General features: G+C 40.1%; 1 protein-coding gene and 1 long non-coding RNA gene across 11 annotated transcripts in view; one reads left to right on the forward strand and one right to left on the reverse strand.

Moving 5' to 3' along the window:
• The window catches only part of KLF12 (KLF transcription factor 12), a 436833-nt gene that overhangs the window by 373159 nt on the left and 43353 nt on the right, over positions 1-20321 (forward strand). For all 10 annotated transcript variants that reach the window (XM_040487361.1, XM_040487366.1, XM_040487363.1 and 7 more), the window contains one exon: positions 438-500. In XM_040487361.1, the coding sequence (XP_040343295.1) occupies positions 438-500 (63 nt within the window). The remainder of the gene's footprint in view (positions 1-437; positions 501-20321) is intronic.
• On the reverse strand, positions 2541-8345 carry LOC121037852 (uncharacterized). Its single transcript, XR_005794023.1, has 2 exons — positions 8200-8345; positions 2541-3568 (listed from the first exon to the last, which is right to left on the reverse strand). It is a non-coding gene; the product is annotated as an uncharacterized LOC121037852 (long non-coding RNA).

A 20321-nucleotide genomic window follows, 5' to 3' on the forward strand; every position in this document is an offset into this window, starting at 1 on the left:
AGGGAATATGCACGTAGAGTCCCCCTGATATCCCTTGTGGGAGGACGTAGCAGACGGGACTCATTGAAGGCAAACATCAGACCTTTCATTACTTTTACCCACTTCTAAACCTGGCAAAGATTAGCTAGTCAGTAACTTTTTTGTTGGACCGAATGAATCTGTCATTCAACTAAAACTGGTGGTTCTGCATTTGGGGGGTCTTCTCAGTGAACCTTGTGGCAAGTCGTTGTTATGTCAAAAGTGCTACAAGAGGAGAGACTGCAGGTGTGAATGCCTAGGAATGAACTGTATTCATTTACTAAGAGGTGATTATGGGGCATTGTGCAATAAGCATACCTACAAGAGATCATTTATAAATAAGATCTTTTTTTTCTTTTGTTCATTTGTAATCAGGAATGTGCTTTTTTAATGACTGGATTATTCTCATCTGCCTACAGAGTACATCCGTCCCCAGTATCAAGGGTCCGGGGAAATCGAATGAATAATCAGAAGTTTGCTTGGTGAGTATATATCTAAGTTATGAAAATTGGCGAGTCTTATAGGAAGTTTCAATAGGGCTATGTTAAAACAGAAGAGAATTTTTTCCGCTTGTCTGTAAAGAATACATTTCTGCCAACTGGACCAGAGTCTCCTTTTCCTTTGGAAAGTTCTAAATAAAAGCGATAAAGTTCCTTCTCAGCCAAAACTCACCAAAACCGGAGTGCAACATTTTTCTCCTAAAAGATATGGTATATTTTCTAGGATTATTAACTGTTACATTTTTAAAGAACGTTTCCCTTTTTTGGAAGATATTGTAAGCTTTTTAGTGATATATAGGCAACAACTCAGATTTTTCTCAGGTACCAACTTTCAGTTCTTATAAAGATTTTCATAGTAAGTTCATCTATTATATTAATTTTGATGATTGCTATTTAGATGATTTTTTCCCTGATCTTAGACATAAATATCTAGGGATTTTTTTTTTTTTAATTTAGGGCATATGAAGGCCTTTTTTTTTTTTTTGTTTTTTTTTTCTCTATCTCTTTCTCTTTTTTTTTTTTTTTTTTTTTTTTGGCTTAAAAGAATATACATTTATTCTCTTAAAGTTTCAGAGGTCAGAAATCCAAAAAGAGTCTAATGGGGCTAAGTCAAGGTGTCAGGTGGGTTGATTCCTTTTGGAGGCTTTAGGGGACAATCCATTCCTGGTGTTTTCTGTCATGCAGAGGCCATTCTCATTCCTTGACTTATGGCCCCACATCACATGGCTTTCTCCACCTGCTTCCCATGCCACCACATTGTCTCCTTCCTTTCTGTAGTCAAATCTCTTTGTGCCTTCCTTTTACAAAGACACTTGTGATTGCTTCTCACGCCCACCTAGATAGCCTAGAATAATCTTCCTATCTCAAGATCCTTAATCACATGTACAGAATTCACTCTTCCATGGACGGTAACATTCATGAGGTCCAGGGATTAAGACATGGATCGAAGATCTTCTTTCACTGAATAGTTCTTGAAAAAAAATAAAAATAAATGGAACTTAGAGGAAATGACCTAAAAAGTTATTTCAGTCACAAAACTTCAATTACTAATTCTTTAAAGAAGTAATTTAAAGTGTTTCACAAACGTTTCATGTGAAACAAAAAATTAATGTACTTTGTTTACATGACTCCATTCCACAAAATTAACCTTTCTACACATCGTGTAGCTTCAAAAAAGGAAAGAAAAGAGAAATAAAAAATTGATCCATGTACTGTATTACTTCAAAAGTCTGTGGAAATTCACATATCTCCACTTTTACTTCATTGGATTGTGCTTAGAATGGGATTGTGAATAAAAACTTTTTTCTGAGTATGGGAAGATGATTACCAAAGATTGAGCTTCCAAATTAATTTTGTTCCTAAGTCAGGATTATTTTTAGACACAAAATAATGATTCTTTGAATTTGAATAGTGGGTAATCAGCTCACCTCCCTTCCCCCATTAAATCTAATTAACGCTCACAATAGCCTGGTGATGTTGTTAAACATTGTGCTTTTCTTTTTCATGGAGGGGGAAATAGAGCACAGGGAACATGCTGTCTAAAAGCTGGGGCATCCTCGTGGTCTCTCTCAGTCACTAAAGCATACTGTCCCCTGTCAAACCTGGAAAGCCGAGCAAATAATGATGCCGATGCCCATTACATAAAAGGAAAGGGAGAGAGCACGTTCTTTCTTGACCGCACAGAACTGATACTCCTTCTCAGTACAAGGCGTACTGTACTAAAGGAACTTTACAACAGACAGAGAGTATGAGATGCTCCAGTGAGCAATGTGAGCTAATGGGTAGAGTACAACATGGATAGTTACCACATCCACGTTCTAACAACTGATTTCTCAGCGGCTAAGTGGCGATCGCTGAGTAAATAACAAATAGTCTTTCCTTCACTCTTCCTTTCTGAACTATTGGAGTAATGGTAATTCGTTCCTACATAATTCATAGCACGTTATTTGGTGAGTAAATTTAAACCACTTTTATCTCCAGAGAAGTAATCCATGAAAAACAAAAAGGATTTTTACTACTAGCCTTGAGAAAATTCAACTTTTATTTATTCAGCAGCATTTATTTACAGTCCCTGGCACTATGAAGAGCACTAGATTAGAAAGATAAATAAAACCTGGTTTCTGTCCTCAAGGAGCTCACTCTCTTGCATGTGAGGGGTGTGTGTGTGTGTGTGTGTGTGTGTGTGTGTGTGTGAGACATATATATGATAGATCGAGAATTAGTAGGAAAAGCAGAGGGTTGAGTTACTGCTTTCATGTATATTGAAATTCATATACAAGGACCTGGAGATATTTCTAAATTAACTGTAGTAGGAGCATACGTGGATTTAAAATATGTGCTTTATTTGGTCACAAGTTAGTTAAAATCCCTGTTATATATAGTACCTTGAATTTTCCTTAAGTAAATGCTGTGAGGCTGGTAGATGGAAATAAATCACCTAGTTAGGAAGAAGCCCAGCGAATCACCCAGTGTCTACATCTAGTTGAGTGATAAACACTTCCTATTTCTTTGTGAAAGATTGGCTCTGGAAATTCAGAAAGTTAAAATACTCACGCTCGCAATGGAGATAAAGGGAAAAAGACTGTTGATCTTCCCCGAATAGAAGTTTGGGATACTTAATAGAATTATGAGGTATATACAACACTAGCTTGGCTCTGGCTTGAGTTAGATCTGCAAACACCGTTTGTGAGTGATGTTGGGTGATGTTGTGAAGTTGGATTAGCAAATGCTCCAATCAGTTAAAAAATATTGTTCATTAGAAAAGCAATTAAGCCTCACTAAAACATGAAAAGGCTTGAACTTATAAGCTATGCACAGGAAATGCATGACAATCGGTACGTTGTAAATGCCAGGGGCTGTGGTTGAGCTATGAAACCAGTGTTTATTATTGAGTGAAGATGGTTTAAAATTTTAAGTAGTGTTTTCCTTTGCATAACGTTAGTCTGTGAGGACGCATCCACTGACCTCATTCCTGTGGCAGCATTTCTTCTCTCTGGAACTGAAGAAATGTGTGGAAAGAAAAGAACGTCTGTTCAAGGCAAACAAACCTGCTGGAATGGAAAGAGGATGTGGTAGCAGATGTAGGTATCCAGGGAGGAGATGAAAGCACCAGGATGTAAGGGGTGCAATGACAGACGTTAGGATGGAGCCAGGTTTGCTGTAGCTGTCTGCTGACCTCCAGGGATTAAAGAGTGATGGCAGTAAGAACTTCATGACAGGCATGTTCGCACCCCAGTGAAGAACATGAGATCAGTGTACAACTCATTTAATATTCACTTAATCAAAGGTAGTAGTCCAACCAGACATAAACTCTGTCCATCAGAACGGCTCTCCCCTCGCTGCAACTCCACTATAGGAATATTTGTGGATTCCAGGATTGATGAAGCATTTGAGGTTCAGCATGTGGATTTCATTCTGTATTTCATGTGCATATCCCTTCTCTTTCCCTCTTTCCTTCCTCATTGACACTAAGTAGAGGTCATCATACCTTCCTTTGTCCAGTAACTACAAAAACCTTTTTTAGGGCGTTTGCTACTCTCTTGCAGGTAATAATGCCAGGAAAAAAAAATATTTTGCTCCACTGCGGGGAAAGGAGGCAAGCTTTGTTAAGAGAATTCAATGTGCAGAGAGACTTGTTCTTTACAGATTTTTGGGGGGTAAAGGTGGTATATTCTGATATCAAATGCACAGAGTGGCTGCTTCCGTGTCATCTTCCAGTTGTTTTATACCCAGAGATATGATAGAGATCTGGAATCTGTGTTTGGTGTGTATGTGTAGGTTGGAACAGGACAGGGAGGGGTTTGGTGGGGAATATCTCTGAGCTAAACACCGGAGTTGATATACAGCTCCAGAAATTCCCAGGATCAGCTTGAGTAGCCCAAAGGCATATGTATGGATACATGCTCATTTTTATCTTTTTACCCTTTCTTCCCTCCTCTTCACTTCACCCTCTATCCTGCTGCATTCCTGAAATTATAGGGGACTTGGGTATATATCGTTCTTTGGTGATTATTGTAATGGTAGTTATGCTTGGTACCCAAACATGCATCCAGGGCTCTTAATGCAAGAGTAGCTGTGAGCATTACATAATAGAGATTTTATGGGCTATTTATATAATGACAGAAAATAAAGTATTAACAGGAATTATCATCAGTATAATAGAAGTAATTTGCTCTAACCAGTTGGATGCTGTCACCACCCGTCTCAATTATGGTTTATTTCTTACCAACATGTCTGAGATGTTATGTAGCTGTATACACAAAGAAGTCCCAGTTTTAATAGTGTATGCAAATTATGACACATTCTGAGTGTGAATCACATTTCACATTTGGATATGAGAAAGTTCTGTGTCACAAATTCTTGTGGAGAGCAGAAAGAACCTTTTCACACTGTGATGCTTTATTATTGGCTGTATAGTGCTGCAATGAGCTCAAATATTTAAATGCCTCCAGTTGCAAATGTTAGATGTGATTCCACAGAATCTTCCTGAAGGCTATAACTAGTATGTACCTTTTTCATAAAAGTAAGAGCACTTCTTGTTTAAACCTTTTGCCTTAATAGTGGAAGATACTGAAGTTGTTGATACTGGAAACCTCTCAGAAAGCTGACGCAGAAACCTCTCAGAAAGCTCCCCTTTAGGGAGGGACAGAGCATTTCCAAATATAGTAGTTATCAGTTTCAGAGTTGAAGGAAACGTAAGCAAGTTTATTTCAGCTTCTCACTTTCCACATGTAGAAATGGAGGCCCAAAGACAGCAAGGTAACATGTCAGACGTGGGCATAAACCCAGGTTTCTTCAAACCTGTCCAGTCGTCTTTCTGCTACATAGCAGTTGCTACCTATGGGTACAGCAAGAGAAATGCTAATGATTAAGTAAGATAGATAGCTAATTCATCACTAATTAATAAGCAGGAAGCTTTTGGGAAGTTCCCATGATGTTGGTATGATGCCTGGAGAGAAGGGGGCCATTGGAGAGGCCCTCATGAAGACAGTGCTGCCCACTCTGTGTGGCAGTTACTTTGCCAAAGTGTTTATGCAGCATCTCGTGGATCCTTGCATGCTAATTGTTTATAGATAATATTGATTATGTTACATTAATTACTAGAGCATTCCACTGTTTTGCTTCTTGACTGACAGAGCAAAAATTGTGGTAATATGTATGGACATGAATATGTGTAAATTTTAGTTCCCAGAATGCCTTCCTGGCCTCGTGGGTTTTTTAATCCATACATGTTGGCAAATAAGTGACAGCAGGTTGCCTGTAGATTTAATTTGGAAGCATACTCTCTCCAGTGTTTGATAACAGATTCGGAAAATGGGCCATAGTTCATGTAATTGTGAACCAGTTTGCAAGTTCTCTGTATTCGTACTGAATTGCAACGAAAAGAGTGCCTCCAGGGTGTTGCTACATTTTAATTCCCTCCAAATTCACATCTTTTTGTATTTCATAATCCAGTCTCAGCTATTAAGTTCTTTAATTACTTCTACCCCCTCGTCATAGCTTGGTGACGATTATGTGTACTTCAAACCTGTGTACCATCTTTCAGATTGACCTTATTAAAGACCTTTGTCTAATTTTCCTGAATTCTCCATCACCCAGAATTTCAACAAAAAACCTCACGATAAAAGTGTTTCACATTCCTGTCAGTATCAGCTGAGTTTTGTCTCTCATATTGCTTCAGTCACAATAAAGATGGTTTGGGAAAAAAAAATAAAGAAGGTTATTTTCTGCAATTACTTCCTTAACTATGGAAGAGTTTGGCTAGAAGATCATGCTGGGCCACAAAGGTCACCACTTCTGAGACATTTTTCTATTTAAAATCCATGGGCATTTTGTTTTTACCAACGCGCTGCTCAGAAACACATGAGTGTCTTACTGAAAACCTGATAGAAGACCCTGTAGGGCCTGTCATTATACGCTTTGTTGATTCTAGCATCTTCTCAGCTAGGTGTGACCCTATCATGTAATAAAACGTCTCCATTCTATTAACTAATTTTTTTTAATTTTTTTTAAAGATTTCTTTTAAGTCATCTCTACTCCAACGTGGGACTTGAACTCATGACTCTGAGATCAAGAATCACATGCTCTTCCAACTTAGCCAGCCAGGTGCTCTTACTAATTAATTTTAGCATGGCCAAGAGATATTACTTCAGTATTCAAATGGACTTGTTTGGCAAATCCAAAATTTGTGGAGTCTGAACAACTTCTAAATAGCACATGGGTCACAGAAGAAAGCTCAAGGGAAATTTAAAAATATTAAGTCAATGAAAGTAAGAGCACAACTTACCAAAATTAGTGAAGTGCATCAAAAGCAATGTTTAAAAGGGAATTTATAGCATCAAGGTATCTATTAGAAAAGAAGAAAGATCTGAAATCGATAATCTAGGCTTCCATATTAGGAAACCAGAGGAAACTAAATCCTAAGTAAACAAACAAACAAAAAAAAAACACAAAAAAACAAAAACAAAAAAAAACAGGTTGTAATTCTGGGATTGATAACATTTTCCATGTAATTACTTTTTTAGGTTGGTTTTATATACTTAAGGATATTTAAAATTATGCAATCTGAAGTCATGAGTTACTTTGGGAAAGCTACTTAAACCATAGCTTTTAAAGAGTTTTAAATTGCACAGTGTGCATTATTCTCTATCACATTCTCCTCCCTGTTAAACTTGTTCTTGCGTAGAACTTTAAAATAATGGTTGCATGGTAAGGAAACATGAGGAATAGGGAACGTAGGGAGTCGTTAATGAATAATGCAGAATAAAGCCATCCCAGTATGAAAAAAACTATGCATCTCTGAAAGTACCAGCACAAGGCATGTTATAATTAATACATAAAATTAAAATGAACACCTTTTTTTAAGGTTTATTTAATTTATTTTGAGAGACAGTGAACAAGCAGGGGAAGAACAAAGAGAGAGAATCCCAAGCAGGCTCCGTGCTGTCAGTGCAGAGCCCCACACAGGGCTTGATCCCACAAACGGGTAAGATCACAACCTGAGTGGAAATCAAGAGTTGGACTCAACCGACTGAGCCACCCAGGTGCCCCAAATGGTCTTTTCTTCGTTTTAACTTTAAAATTGGTAATTCACTGCCCGTGTATATACAGAGAAATCACCGTATCTTAGAGATGCATTTGTTTTTAGTCCCTCCATAAGTATTTTCCAGTGAATATATTTGGAATGAAAAATTGATTAATCATAGTTGTCTTCTAAATATATATTTGAAAGATAAAATGACTAATATTGGGTCCCAATCAAAAATCCTAATGTGTTTCCTTGAGTATGCTGGAAATACTACTGAGGCTAATATATCATAAGGGGATTTCTTTGTGAGAATGCAGGATGTGTCCGTAGTTTTATTCTGATTTTCATTTATCATGCAAATTTGCAAAGTCATCTTTCTAGCCATGGAGATTTCTTCGTCTGCTAGTGGACAGTGAACTAGCAATTTTGTTTAGTTAAGTATATTCTCACCTTACTTTAATTTTTCTCAATGACCACTAGATTTTCATAAAGTTTCCTGGTAATTTCCTTAAAACTAGCTATTATATTTCTTTCTTAGTACAGCACTAGGTTTTCTAAGGTAGGATCAGTATCTTAATTAAGATATTTCTTTTAATCAGTTTCAAGAGAGCAGTAGATGGTATGTGACGTATTTATCCAAAAATTAAAACCTACCAGTATCGCAAAGGCTTTTAGTCACAGCTACTCCATATAAGCCCACAGCTGAGAAGTAGCTGGAGGGCCCCAGACGCTGCTGGAACCAGCTGTCTGCTTGTAACCATTTGCCTCTGCTGCACCTTCATTCGGTTGAATCTCCGTTATCGGGTGAGGTTCTTTTGTCAGAAGCAGTGGAAGCTGACGGACTCTGGCCAACTTGAGCAAAAGGTAATTTCGTAGACAAGGACATGAGGTGGGTTACGAAGTCAAAGGAGAAACAGCAGAGTTGGGCCTCGGGAAACACAGGAAGCAGGACAGCACCTGGGGTCTCGGAGCAGGATGTAATAAGCAGGTGCAGGCTTAGAGTGACTTAGCTCCGGCTCCTTGATGTCACCTCCTCAAAACCACAACAGAGCGAGGCAGAGTCTGATCGGCCTCAGGCTGGCTCAGGTGCCCAGCCCTTGGCCAGGGGAAGAAGAGGGCCTTGGTTACCAAGTCCATCATGATTCGGTGAACTAGAAGCTGCCGTTAAAGGCACTTAATGAACGTTAAATGTTATGACTTGGCACCCAGCTCTTCTTGGTTTTGGACGATGAAGATGATCCACAATTAGTCACTAAAAGCAGTGGCTTGTTTTAGGTCTTTTTGGCGATTATTGAACTGGGCGAATCATAACAATGTTCAGTCAAACTAGACTCCATTTACCTTAAAACTTTTAATTTTTTATTCTAATCCCCCCAAACCATCTCTTTCCTCAGAAAGCCTACTTTGAATCCCGTATATAAAAAGGTAGTGTTTAAAACCAGACACACATAGTCACTGTATTAAGATACAGAGAATAGAGGAACCCCCTGTGAAAGGAGGAAAGCTTACATCTACAGCTTGGGTTCTGGTATAAATTTGTCACTCAGCCTAAATTACTCTTTATACTTTTTCCACTTAAGCATTTCTTTTTTTTTTTCTTTCTTAATTTTTAAAGTTTATTTACATGTTTTGAGAGACACAGAGACGGCAGAGTGGGGGCGGGGCAGAGAGAATGGGAGAGCGAGAGAGATTGGGAATGAGAATGAATCCCAGTCAGGCTCCTCACTGTCAGAGCAGAGCTCGATGTGGGGCCCGAACTCACGAAGCCGTGAGATCATGACCTGAGTTGAAACTGAGAGTCGGATGCTTAACCGACTGAGCCACCGAGGCACCCCTGCACTCAGTATTTCTAATTAAGTGAATGAATGAATGGTATCTGACCCAAACTTTTCAGATTAGGTCTTGGGAAGAGTGCAAAAGAAGTAATACTCGTTAGTATCACCTTGGATGAAAGTGTTTCGTAAACCCTAGGTATTAGCGCACAGTCCGCTGTCAACTTTACATAAAAGGAATCTTTCCTACCACCTGGGTGATTCTCTGACACACCCAGCATTTGTTCTACCCTCAAAGAAAGCTGTAGTTGAACTCAGCTCTCTTTAGTCCCTCTTAAACTGTAACCATTTAGAATCCTAGGGTGTCTGGAGTTGCCCAGTCAGTTAAGCATCCAGCTCTTGATTTTGGCTCAGGCTGTGATCCCAAGGTTGTGGGATTGAGTCCCACGTTGGCTCTGTACTGAGCATGGATCCTGCTTAAGATTCTCTATCTCCCTCTGCCCCTCTCCTGCTTGCACATGTGCACACACACGTGTGCTCTCTCTCAAAAAAAAAAAAAAAAAAGATTTTACAACCCTGAGCAGGTAAATTTATGTGGGTAGGACTGTGGTTCAATGCATTAGGTAAATATGTACTCCAGAAAGCCCACATACTACATCTAAGCAGAAATGGTAGCTTTTTAGGATAAAGATGGAACTTCGGTTTCTGGGAAGGCCAAATAGACAGAAAGGTAATTCTCTGTATGTTACCAATTTTGTGTGATCATTGAATCTTCTCCTCATCCTGTGATATATTTGGAATGCCCTCATAAATGGACGTCTCAGGTTACATCCTTCAGAAAAGCAGTTATTTAAAAATCACCCATAACATTAAATTAGCATTATTGTAAAATTGAAATGTCTCCAGTTCCATCAGTTTGCTCATTCCTCTACTCATTGCCTTTTTTCCTCAGAGGACCGTGAAGAAAAACATTGCTTTCCTTAGAGTTTGCGGTTGATAGATATGGAGAAAGAAAATCGCTTTCTATTATTTTTTTCACTTTAGACCTGAATTATTTTGTACTCTTTGAAGAACCCTGTAGCTTAACGGCAAGAATGGACTGATTTCTTGCAGGGAAAGTAGCTTACAGTAATCTTCCCCAAAGTTTACGGGCTGTGAAGTATTTATTTGGGAAAGAGAAGGAAGTGTGGAATTACAGTGGAGGTAGGAAACAAAGGCCAAAGGCGACCACGTTGAGAACAGCAGGAGGTTGCTGCCACCTAGAGGTAGGAGTTGATAAATTCTGAGCCTGCTGTAAACACTCAAAAGGATCTGAGGTAGGCGTTGATGTAATAGTATCATAAAACTGAAATGCAGCCAGTGTGTTCAGTCTCTACATCTAAATGGGACTGGGCTCAGTCTGTCTCCTTCCCTGTTGGTACTGTGCCAATATTTCCTATGAAATACTGCTGACCCTCGTGGGTTTTTCTACTTTCGTGGACAGTAACCTTGTTTTCGATCATAAAAACTTACGTTAAATCATCAGAAGTCCTCCTCCCATACAATAAAAGCTCAATTATTGGAAGGTCACGATTACCCTGGCTAATAGATAATGTGTTTCCCATAATCCACACCCATCTCTTTCATATACTACACCAGGAGTATACATTCCCTCTGAATTGTGTGGCTGATGCTCTCCTGTCTCTCAGGGAAGCATGGGTAGGACAGACACTTTTGAGAGGAGAGCGGAGAGTCCCTGGGATACCATTCAGAGGAAGGGACCCTGAGACTTAACCCTAAGTTAAGCTAAAACCTAAAACTGTCACAGCACCAGCCTCAAGAATAATATGCCGTTTGGCTCCTTTTCATCTTGGTTTTATTAGGAACTGACTGTACATAGCAATGCCATTTTTGTTTCATTGTATTGTGAAGACATTTTTACCAGAAAAGCACCCCTCATAAAGAAGCCTCCACAGCCACAAATGTTGTGCTGCCGCATTTGGCTTGTGATTCTCTCTTTTGAGGACTGTCATAGTGCACAGCCCCAGGGGGCACTACTCACATGGTCATCTGTGTGAAGGGTGCCTTCTGTCGGGCTAAAGAAACACAAAACCAGGGGCGCCTGGGTGGCTCAGTTGGTTAAACCGCCCACTTCGGCTCAGGTCATGATCTCGCGGGCCGTGAGCTCGAGCCCCGCGTCGGGCTCTGTGCTGACAGCTCAGAGCCTGGAGCCTGTTTCAGATTCTGTGTCTCCCTCTCTCTGACCCTCCCCCGTTCATGCTCTGTCTCTCTCTGTCTCAAAAATAAATAAACGTTAAAAAAAAAAAAAAAAAAAAAAGAAACACAGAACTGGCTTGGAAAGGTGAGAAAATATGAAGAGAACGTGTGTGAGTTTACACGTCTGCCCCTCTCTCTTCTCCTGAATAGGAGACTTGATTGAATGTGGTTGATGATTGTGATGATGGTTTTCAGGGGGGAAAGGGCTTCAAAAAATACCAGAACATATCGGCAATACCTTCTAGAAAATGAGGATGGCAATCAGTGCTCCTTGTTTATTTTAAATCCTACTGCTGCCTTAGAACAATTAACTGAGTCTATTCTTTCTCTTAACCTGTATTTGATTTTCAGTTGCAATTTAAATATTTACATTCTCTGTCACTTTTACAAACCTGAACACTTGAAATTGCCAGAAAAAATTTTTTTAACTCAACAGCATCATCACTTTTCCAGAATATGTGTGCTCATTCATCGGTTCCCTCATTCCATAAAATTACGGCACCCACAATGATCTGGCCACTTGTCGGCACTCTGGGGATGGTGTATTTAAAAAGACAAACAGGTCCTCTGCCTTCCCAGAGCTCAGCGTCTGGTACGGTGAGGCAGACAACTAACAAACGTTTGGTAGCGATGAGTACACCGATGAGAAGTGTAACCAGGATATGAGTGGAGATGACTGGAATGCCATCCGACAGGCTTGGGCACAAAGAAGCCTCTTGAAAGGAGTTGACACAGAAGCTGGGAGCTGGATGGGAAGGAGCCAGCTGCGTGAGGATCTGGGGGAAATTATTCCAGGTGCTAGAAACAAGGGCTCAGGGATGGGAACAAAACTGGAACATTCGAGGAACATTAAAAAGTGAGTAGGGGGTGGGTGTAACAAGATAAGGTCGGAGAGGTTGGCTGGACAGAAGCACACAGTCTACAGTCTGTGGGTGTCACAGGAGCCGCGGAAGGAGAATGAAATGATCAGATACATATTTTTAAGGCTCACTCTGGCCGCTCTGTTGGAGAAAGGATTAGAAGAGTAGAAGCAGGGGAATGAGGAAAGGGGCTGGACCACTGGTTGAGGAGAAAGAGGATGATGGTTTAGGGTGGTGTCGGTGGAGAGAAGTGGTGTCAGTGGCACCTAGTTTTTATCTGAACAAGTTGTGGTTATTGCCCAGAGCATAGAGGAGAAGGCAAGTCTATAGATACAGATTGGGCAGCACTGGCATATGAATGGTATTGACCGACGGTGTGTGCACATCTCTCTTTGATGGCGAGGGACAGAAAAGGTTTTGAGATGAAGAAAATCTGGAGGTAAAAATTTTTGGCAAAATACAGGCCGGTGGCTCTAAAGTACAGTGCTTGAGCCACAGATACCCACAGGTAAGTCAGACAGAAGCTGTAGTAGCACCCGTAAGGCATGTGTCCTCGTGGTGCATTTTAGTCCATTTTTAGTCCATTTTTAGTCCTTTTTTTTTTAGTCCATTTTAGTCCATTTTTTTGCCCCACCTCTGCATGTGTCAACTGCCCATCGTAAAATGACACCTGCACCATTATTTTTCCAGCCCAGGGCTGCTTGTAGACATCCAGCCCCAGCTAAACAAATAGGTCTTAAATACAGGAAGGCATCTTTTTGCCAAACACCAAGTCCCCTGACTTCTGAAGACCAGCACTGGAAAAGAGTCTATTTGTTCATATTTTTCAAGCCCAGTCTTCTTCCTACTTCCTATCCAAACCGGAAGCCTGAGATTAACCCTTACTCTGTCAAAACCAGCATCCATTTGATTACCCAATCTAGCATCCTTCCACCTAAATATCTCTTGGCAATGTTGGCTCTTCATTCCACATGCCCTCATCATCTCTTGCCTGAAATACTAACCTACACTCCTGACTGGTCTCTTTGGATTCAGACTCCTTCAGCTCCCACCCATATCCAAGCTTTGCCATGCCTGCAGAGATGCCTGTAAAATGCAAAGGGCATTGCTCCTCTCTTTACAGTTCTGCCAGACCTGGCCATTGTTTACAAGTCCAAAGCCCTTAGCACAGCTCATGAGACCCTTTGCAAGACGACTCTGTTAACTGCTTTCCCACCTCCACGGACCCCGCGTTCCAGCCACGCCGAATGTATGTTTTCCAAAGTACACTGTTCACTAAGAAAACCATTCTGAAAGACTCAGCTTAAGAATGCTCTCCAGTACAAAATCTTCCCTGCAATCCCCATTCTATCAGCCTCTTCTTCCTCTCTGATCATACACCACCATATGAACCAAATTTTCACCTTCATCATGATTTATGGTCATCATTTTTTTTGCCTGTGTCTGTGAATTAGCACAGCATAGCACATGTCACACTGGGCTAGGGCATATATACTTATCGATGAAACGAATCCTCTTTCAACATCCCCATCTTGTGGTGGGAAAACAGGCCCGGTTTTCGGCTTCATTTGCACAGCGAATTTAACCTATAGGATCAGAACTTTGATCTCTGGACTTTGGTGGTTTCCCCTTCACTTTTTCATGGCTGTTTCCCACCCCTTATTCAGTATTTTAAGACGAGTAGAAATATTCAGATTCCGAGGACAACAAGAATTTTTTTTCATGTTACCAACATCTTTAAACATTGGCTACATCATTTCTACCCTTTCTCTGCTTCTAACTATTATATCTGACAAAATGTTTAAAGGATAATGGTAGAACACTGACCTGAATTTCCGAGATTTGGGACCTGTTCTGTCACTCTCTAATTATGTGATCTGGGGCAAGATTGAGTCCCTCATGCCTCTTCTTGTCTATAGATTTCACAAGAATGATATGAAAATAAATGGAGGAGATTATGTAGGAAAGTTCTTTATGCTCTACAAGGCAAGATGTTACAAAATGCCTCAGTGGTATTATTTTCACTCTTCACTTTCTTCTTAAATGTAGCCTCCTTTACTGATGCTTTAAAAATGTATATTTGATGGCTTTCTTTTTCCTCTTATTTCCACAAACCATATAGTATTCTATGGGATTAGGCTTCCAATTCTTACCTCCACCTGACTTTTCCATATGCCCTTCCCTCTGATCCACTCGATTCTGAATTTAATTATCAGGCTACATTAACACCCTGTCTCTTTGCTTTCTTGCTGCCTAGCAGTTCTTCATGGCTGAGTGAAAAGAGCTTGATTAATAAAAGCTTGCCCTTTTATATTTCCTTGTAATTAGTCCTATAAAAAAGGGTCACCTCCTGGATGGGCTTTGTGTGGGCAATTTTGTTTTAATTCTTTGTCCTTTGGATGTGCTAATTCGGTGGCTTTTTTTGTTTCTTGTGTGTGTATTGATGGATTTGAAAACCAGTCTTCTAGTTTTTATCACCATGCATTCCAAGACACAAGTACCCACAAACATCACAACTCTGGAAATAAGATTTGGAACAAAATTTAAATGCGGGTCTGTGGTTTGACAGCATTAAGGCATATGACACTCTCAGATGAACAGAGAATAAATATCTTTTTCTTTTTAATCTGTTGGTTGACTCAGCGGGTACTGAATTTTAAGTGGCACTGTGCAAAGTGTCAATCCATGTTGGTGTAAAAAGTTAAATCATTTACTTTCTAAGCACTAAGGAGCTGGACCTCACCATGAGCATAGCAGCCATGGGCCCATGGGCCCAAAGCACACATCGGAAAGCACCTCCTGATGAAAATAAGGGAAGATCATTTACTTTATAGGAAATGTCCATCAAAGCAAATCTAGTGGTGTAATTGGCCACAGAGGGAGATGTGGCCTCTGAAGTACTCAATGTAGATTTCTGTTCTCCAGTAATTTTTTAAGGCCTTTAAAACTGACCCGGGGTGAATAAGTATTAAAAAACAGAAGTCTGAGGAACTCCGTGGAAAAGCAGAAGCTTTGGGATCAGGGGATGCTAGTTCAAATTCTGTCTGCTACATTTATTGGCTGTTTGGCTTAAGGGAATCATCAAACTCCTCATCACCATTTTCCTCTGAGGTACAATACAACAAAAATGTCTCTTTCTCAAAACTCAGCAGATTGAAATTTAAATGTGTTAATTCAGGTTAAAGGTCTGGACGGGGAAGGATCATGTATGTCAGCCATTATTTTTATTAAAATGCCAACTCTCTAATTAGCCATGTCCTCAAGGACAATCATCCAAGTGTCATTTGTGTCTGACTTTGCCCCGTGTGGGTTCTGTGCCACCTGATGACAGAGGGAACCAGATATGGAATTAGAAAGGGGCGCTGAAATCAATAATTTGCTCCTAGGCATGCCTGGTTATATTGCTGGTAAATAATTCATCCTCTGGTGGGAGAGGGAGGTCTCCAAAGTGATTCTCCACAAACTCCTCATTTTTAGTACTTCTCTCCAAAGGGAAACACTGAAGTCTGATTTCCTCTGGAAATGGACAGTGTACTTTGGTAGAGTCACCTTTCAAGATATTTTACATTTTGAAGCTTTTTATAGTTCCATGCAGTTGCATGCATATTGTTTTGTTTATTCCTCATAATGAAAACGTCCTTCTCCACAATGTAAGCCTCCCCGCCCCAGTTTTTGCATTGATCACTTCCTCTTCTGGGTCCCCATCAAGCAATTCTGTCACAATCCTTGAGTGTGTGTGTGTGTGTGCGCGTGCGCGTGCGCATGTGCACACAGCTTTCTCTTTTCGGTTCTAAATCCTCAGTACCTTGCAAAAGGCCTGGCCCATACATAGTAGGCACTCAAGAAATGTGTGAAGAAGGAAGACTAAAAGGGATGGGACATAGTTTTAAACTGAAGTGCTCAAATTCTTGTGGAATATTTTCTGGAATGTTCTGGAATATTTTAAGAGTTTTTCCAAATTTGTTCGATTAAAATAATCTGTATTTGGAAGTCTGACATATTTCGAGCACCTACTCTGGGCCAAGCACTATACTGAGACTGGGAGCATAAAGGTACCCCAGAGGGGCTTCTGTCTTTAGGTGAAGAGTTCAAACTCGGGAATGAGTTAGCAGTGAAGTTGCTGCTGTGTGTTGTTGGTCTTTTTTAGAGAGACTGTCACCTCTTTGTCACAGGTAGGGCTCTCTGTGCCTCACCAGTTTAACATTTAGATAGTGCCTCATGTGTTGGCCTTCAGAGTTAGCATCGCTGGCGATAATGGAATTCATGAGTAGAAGTTATTTGCATTTTCACTTTTAATTTACAAGTCTTAAAAACATGTGTCTGTCTCTATTACTTTTACCCCTTCAGTGCTTCTCCTAGTGTGGTTTACCATGTATATAAGTTGAAAAATAACTGAACTAATGGGATCCCTTCATCATTTGCCCATGTGCATACACACACTTTTAATTGTGGTCATTCAGTGTTTTTGTTTGTTGTTTTCATCTGTGGATCGTTACCGACCTGATGCTACTCCACTGTGAAGTGTCACGAGGATGCGTATTTCTCTTTGGGTTTAGAGACCCATTTTGAAGGTGTCAGACATTCAACAACAACCTTTTACGCGGTATAGGCAGCATGTACTATGGGCTTAGTAGGATATTGCTTTCCTTGAAGTGTAGCAATGATGCATCATTTATCACAGGACCACTCGTATTTTCCCCTGTTGTTGATTCAGTTGTGTAGTGATATGCCCTTGACTTGTGTGCTTTCAAACTGTTGGGTATCTTGAAAATAGCATTGAGTGAAATCAGAATCACGGTGCGTTCTTGCTCGTCATTGTCTGAGGCAGTGCCTTGCGCTTGCAAGTCGGTGCTTATTGATACATCTGGACCCTGTGATTCTAGAAATTCTAGATGTGCAGCACAATAACAAGTGTTGGCAAAGAAGCATTTTCTTTTTGTCTTTGCACTTGGTAATTTGACTTAGTATGTGAAATATAGTAATTTTCACACATGCTTTCACACACTATGAAACCAGTCATTGTCACAATCTGGGTTTAATATAATAATTACATTTAATCATTTAATATTGATAAATGTGAGTGATTGTAGTTATATTGGTTAGAGTATATCCTTCAGCCTTAATTCCAGTTGGCCTAAATATCACATGATGTAGTACACTGGAGGAGGAAAGCCAGAACCTACGGCATGGCTGTTGACAGAGCCCCATTCATGATGAGCTCTTTTATAACTGCTTGATTCCTTACTCACAACTGGGTAGGAGTAGGGTCATCTGTTTCCTACAAGAAACATATCATTTAAACGAATGTGCATTTGCAATATGCATTCTCTATTCCCTTATGTCCCCAGGGGTCAAAGAGCACATGTACAAAAATAATCCCATATTGTAGTTGATTTATGATAATGAGCGATGTTTTTAAAATGAATACAAATGCATTAACCCCAACATCTCTTAAGGAATAAATGAATAAGTTGTTTCTTCTAATCCATAAATAATTGCTATAATTGTAGGTACTCATAAAAATGACTGATGATGTTAGCAGGCCTTGGTCCAGAGGATGTAGCTGGCTAAAGCTAGCAGTCTGTACCTCTGGGGTGCAAATGTCATGTCAGGATTTCACACCAGGATGCATACATATCAGCATTCTTCATTTCTGAAGAATCAGCCTTCCTTGAAGGTAAACTCTCAACCGGTGACACTCAGAAATAACAAGCTCAAATATGAAAGTGGAGGACGCACAAACATTCACCTATGTGTGTAGATCTATATCTGTATTTGTATCTGTATCTCACACTGTAGTTTTATTTCATAATATCCTGATGTAAATTTTGCAAGTGATGACCACCCTGGTGTCGTGCTAGCCATAGGCAGCACGTGCTGCCCTCCGTTCCTTTCTTACATGGTTCTCCCCTGCTTGCGCACCTGCTCCTGTAGCAGATCCCCCTCTGTTCCCCCTCTGGAGTGGCTCACCAGTGCAGCCACCACCCCTCCCCATACCAGACAAGCTCCTGAGTAGCTGAGCCAGCCTCCAGGATGTCTACTACCCAGATCCCTGCCAGCTGTTCTCCACTCCTACCACGCATTTGCCAAGAAGGGTTTTATAAACACCTGTCTTGAAAAGACCCCTACTAGAAGGGGCATGCATCTATCCCTTTAAAATCCTATTTCAGCCATTTTTTGCGGGAAATTCACAACCAACCTTTGGGACGTTAACATCAGGTATTACTGACCCCATGTTGTCAGTGATGGAACTAAGCATCCAAAATAGAGATTTGGTGATTTCATGCTATGTCACGAAGCCACTGTGCAACAGAGCTGGCACATGTAGATCTTCTCATTCCAAATTTAGCCCTGGATCACCTAACCTATGCTGCCCAAAGTCGGAACTGAATTACTATTTCTGTAAGGAAAATTTAAAAGCAGACAAACTGCTCTATTTTATTTCAGTACAAAGATGCCTTAGATCTTGGCATTTGGGTTTTTTTGTTTTGTTTCATTTTTTGTTTTTTGTTTTGTTTTGTTTTTTTGAAGTAAGGAAGCATATATGTAGATGGAGGAAAGAGGAGTTTCCAGATAAACATGAGAGGTCACAAAGGTTCTTGATACTGCTTTTCAAAACCTTTTAAAAGTATAGATTGATTTTCCCTCTAGAATGCTTGAAATACAATTCTGCCTCAAGGAACTAGCGACTTAGAAGAACTCTCAGTGCACTTTTTAGTCATGAATTCTCTCCTTTTCTTGAACACCACAACCTTCTTAGAAACCACCTTGGTTTTTCTCATTAGCGCAGCAGGACCTTAGGGAAAAAAAAGTGATTATTATGAACTTAACAGTGGTTCTAAAGCAAGCTGTTACCAAAATGATTTTTTAAATGTGCTTCTAGGGGCTCCTAGGTGGCTCAGTTGGTTGAGTGTCCGAATCTTGATTTCATCTCAGGTCATGATCCCAGGGTCATGGAACTGAGCCCAGCATCAGGCTCTGCACTGAATGCAGAGCCTGCTTGAGATTCATTCTCTCTCTCTCTCTCTCTCTCTCTCTCTCTCTCTCTCTGCCCCTCTGCCCCTCCCCTCGACTTGTGCATGTGTACATTCTCTTTCAAAATAAATAAAATAAAATGTACTTCTAAGATCAGCTTTTTCCAGACACACATGAGTGCACATAAATTATGCATACGACATAATATCACACCATATCTTTTGGTAGGTTTTTTAGAAGCATTTCAAAGGAAGTTTCCATGTAACTTTAATCAAATGAGAAAATGTTTCTCCTGGTACTTTTTTCCCCTCTTAATTTCTAAATACAATATTTAAATTGTTAAAGAATTATGTAGTAAGTCCTTAGGCAAAGCTAAATTCTCTGGTGCTTTCAGGATCTGAAAACAGTAATCTATTTTATAGAAGATAGCACTGATCAGACAACAGAATTTAAGACTGTACCTAAAAAAGAGCCGATCCTGAGGGAAGTCCTGGTAAACCCTTTCTGCCAGTATTCTGCAAGAGTAATAGTAACACCTGGCACAGGCAATTTGTAATTCAGAGATGAATAGGCCTCTTCGAAGTAGCTCATCTTCTAAGCTCAGACTTTGGAAATAAAGTACACCCGGAGCCGAAGAAAGAGGAATCTGCTGTCATATAAGGGTAATGTCCTCAGTCCATTGGAAATGTAACCTGCTACTTCCCGCCTTCTGTCTGGGGATTTTTCTCATTCGTAAGTGGAGAAACTAATAGAACAATATGGGCTTTTCTTATATAAGAGAACAAAAGAGCAGAGAAGGGATGAGACTGAAGGCTGACTCTTTTTCTCCGTAGTCAGGAGAATGCGACTAAACTGTGGCTCTCCCTGACTTAATAAGAAGGTGATGTGAAAGAACTAAGAAACAATCACTCCT

The sequence above is a fragment of the Herpailurus yagouaroundi genome, unplaced genomic scaffold (genome assembly GCF_014898765.1).
Source record: "Herpailurus yagouaroundi ecotype Mexico unplaced genomic scaffold, PumYag 164, whole genome shotgun sequence".
Lineage (NCBI taxonomy): Eukaryota > Metazoa > Chordata > Mammalia > Carnivora > Felidae > Herpailurus > Herpailurus yagouaroundi.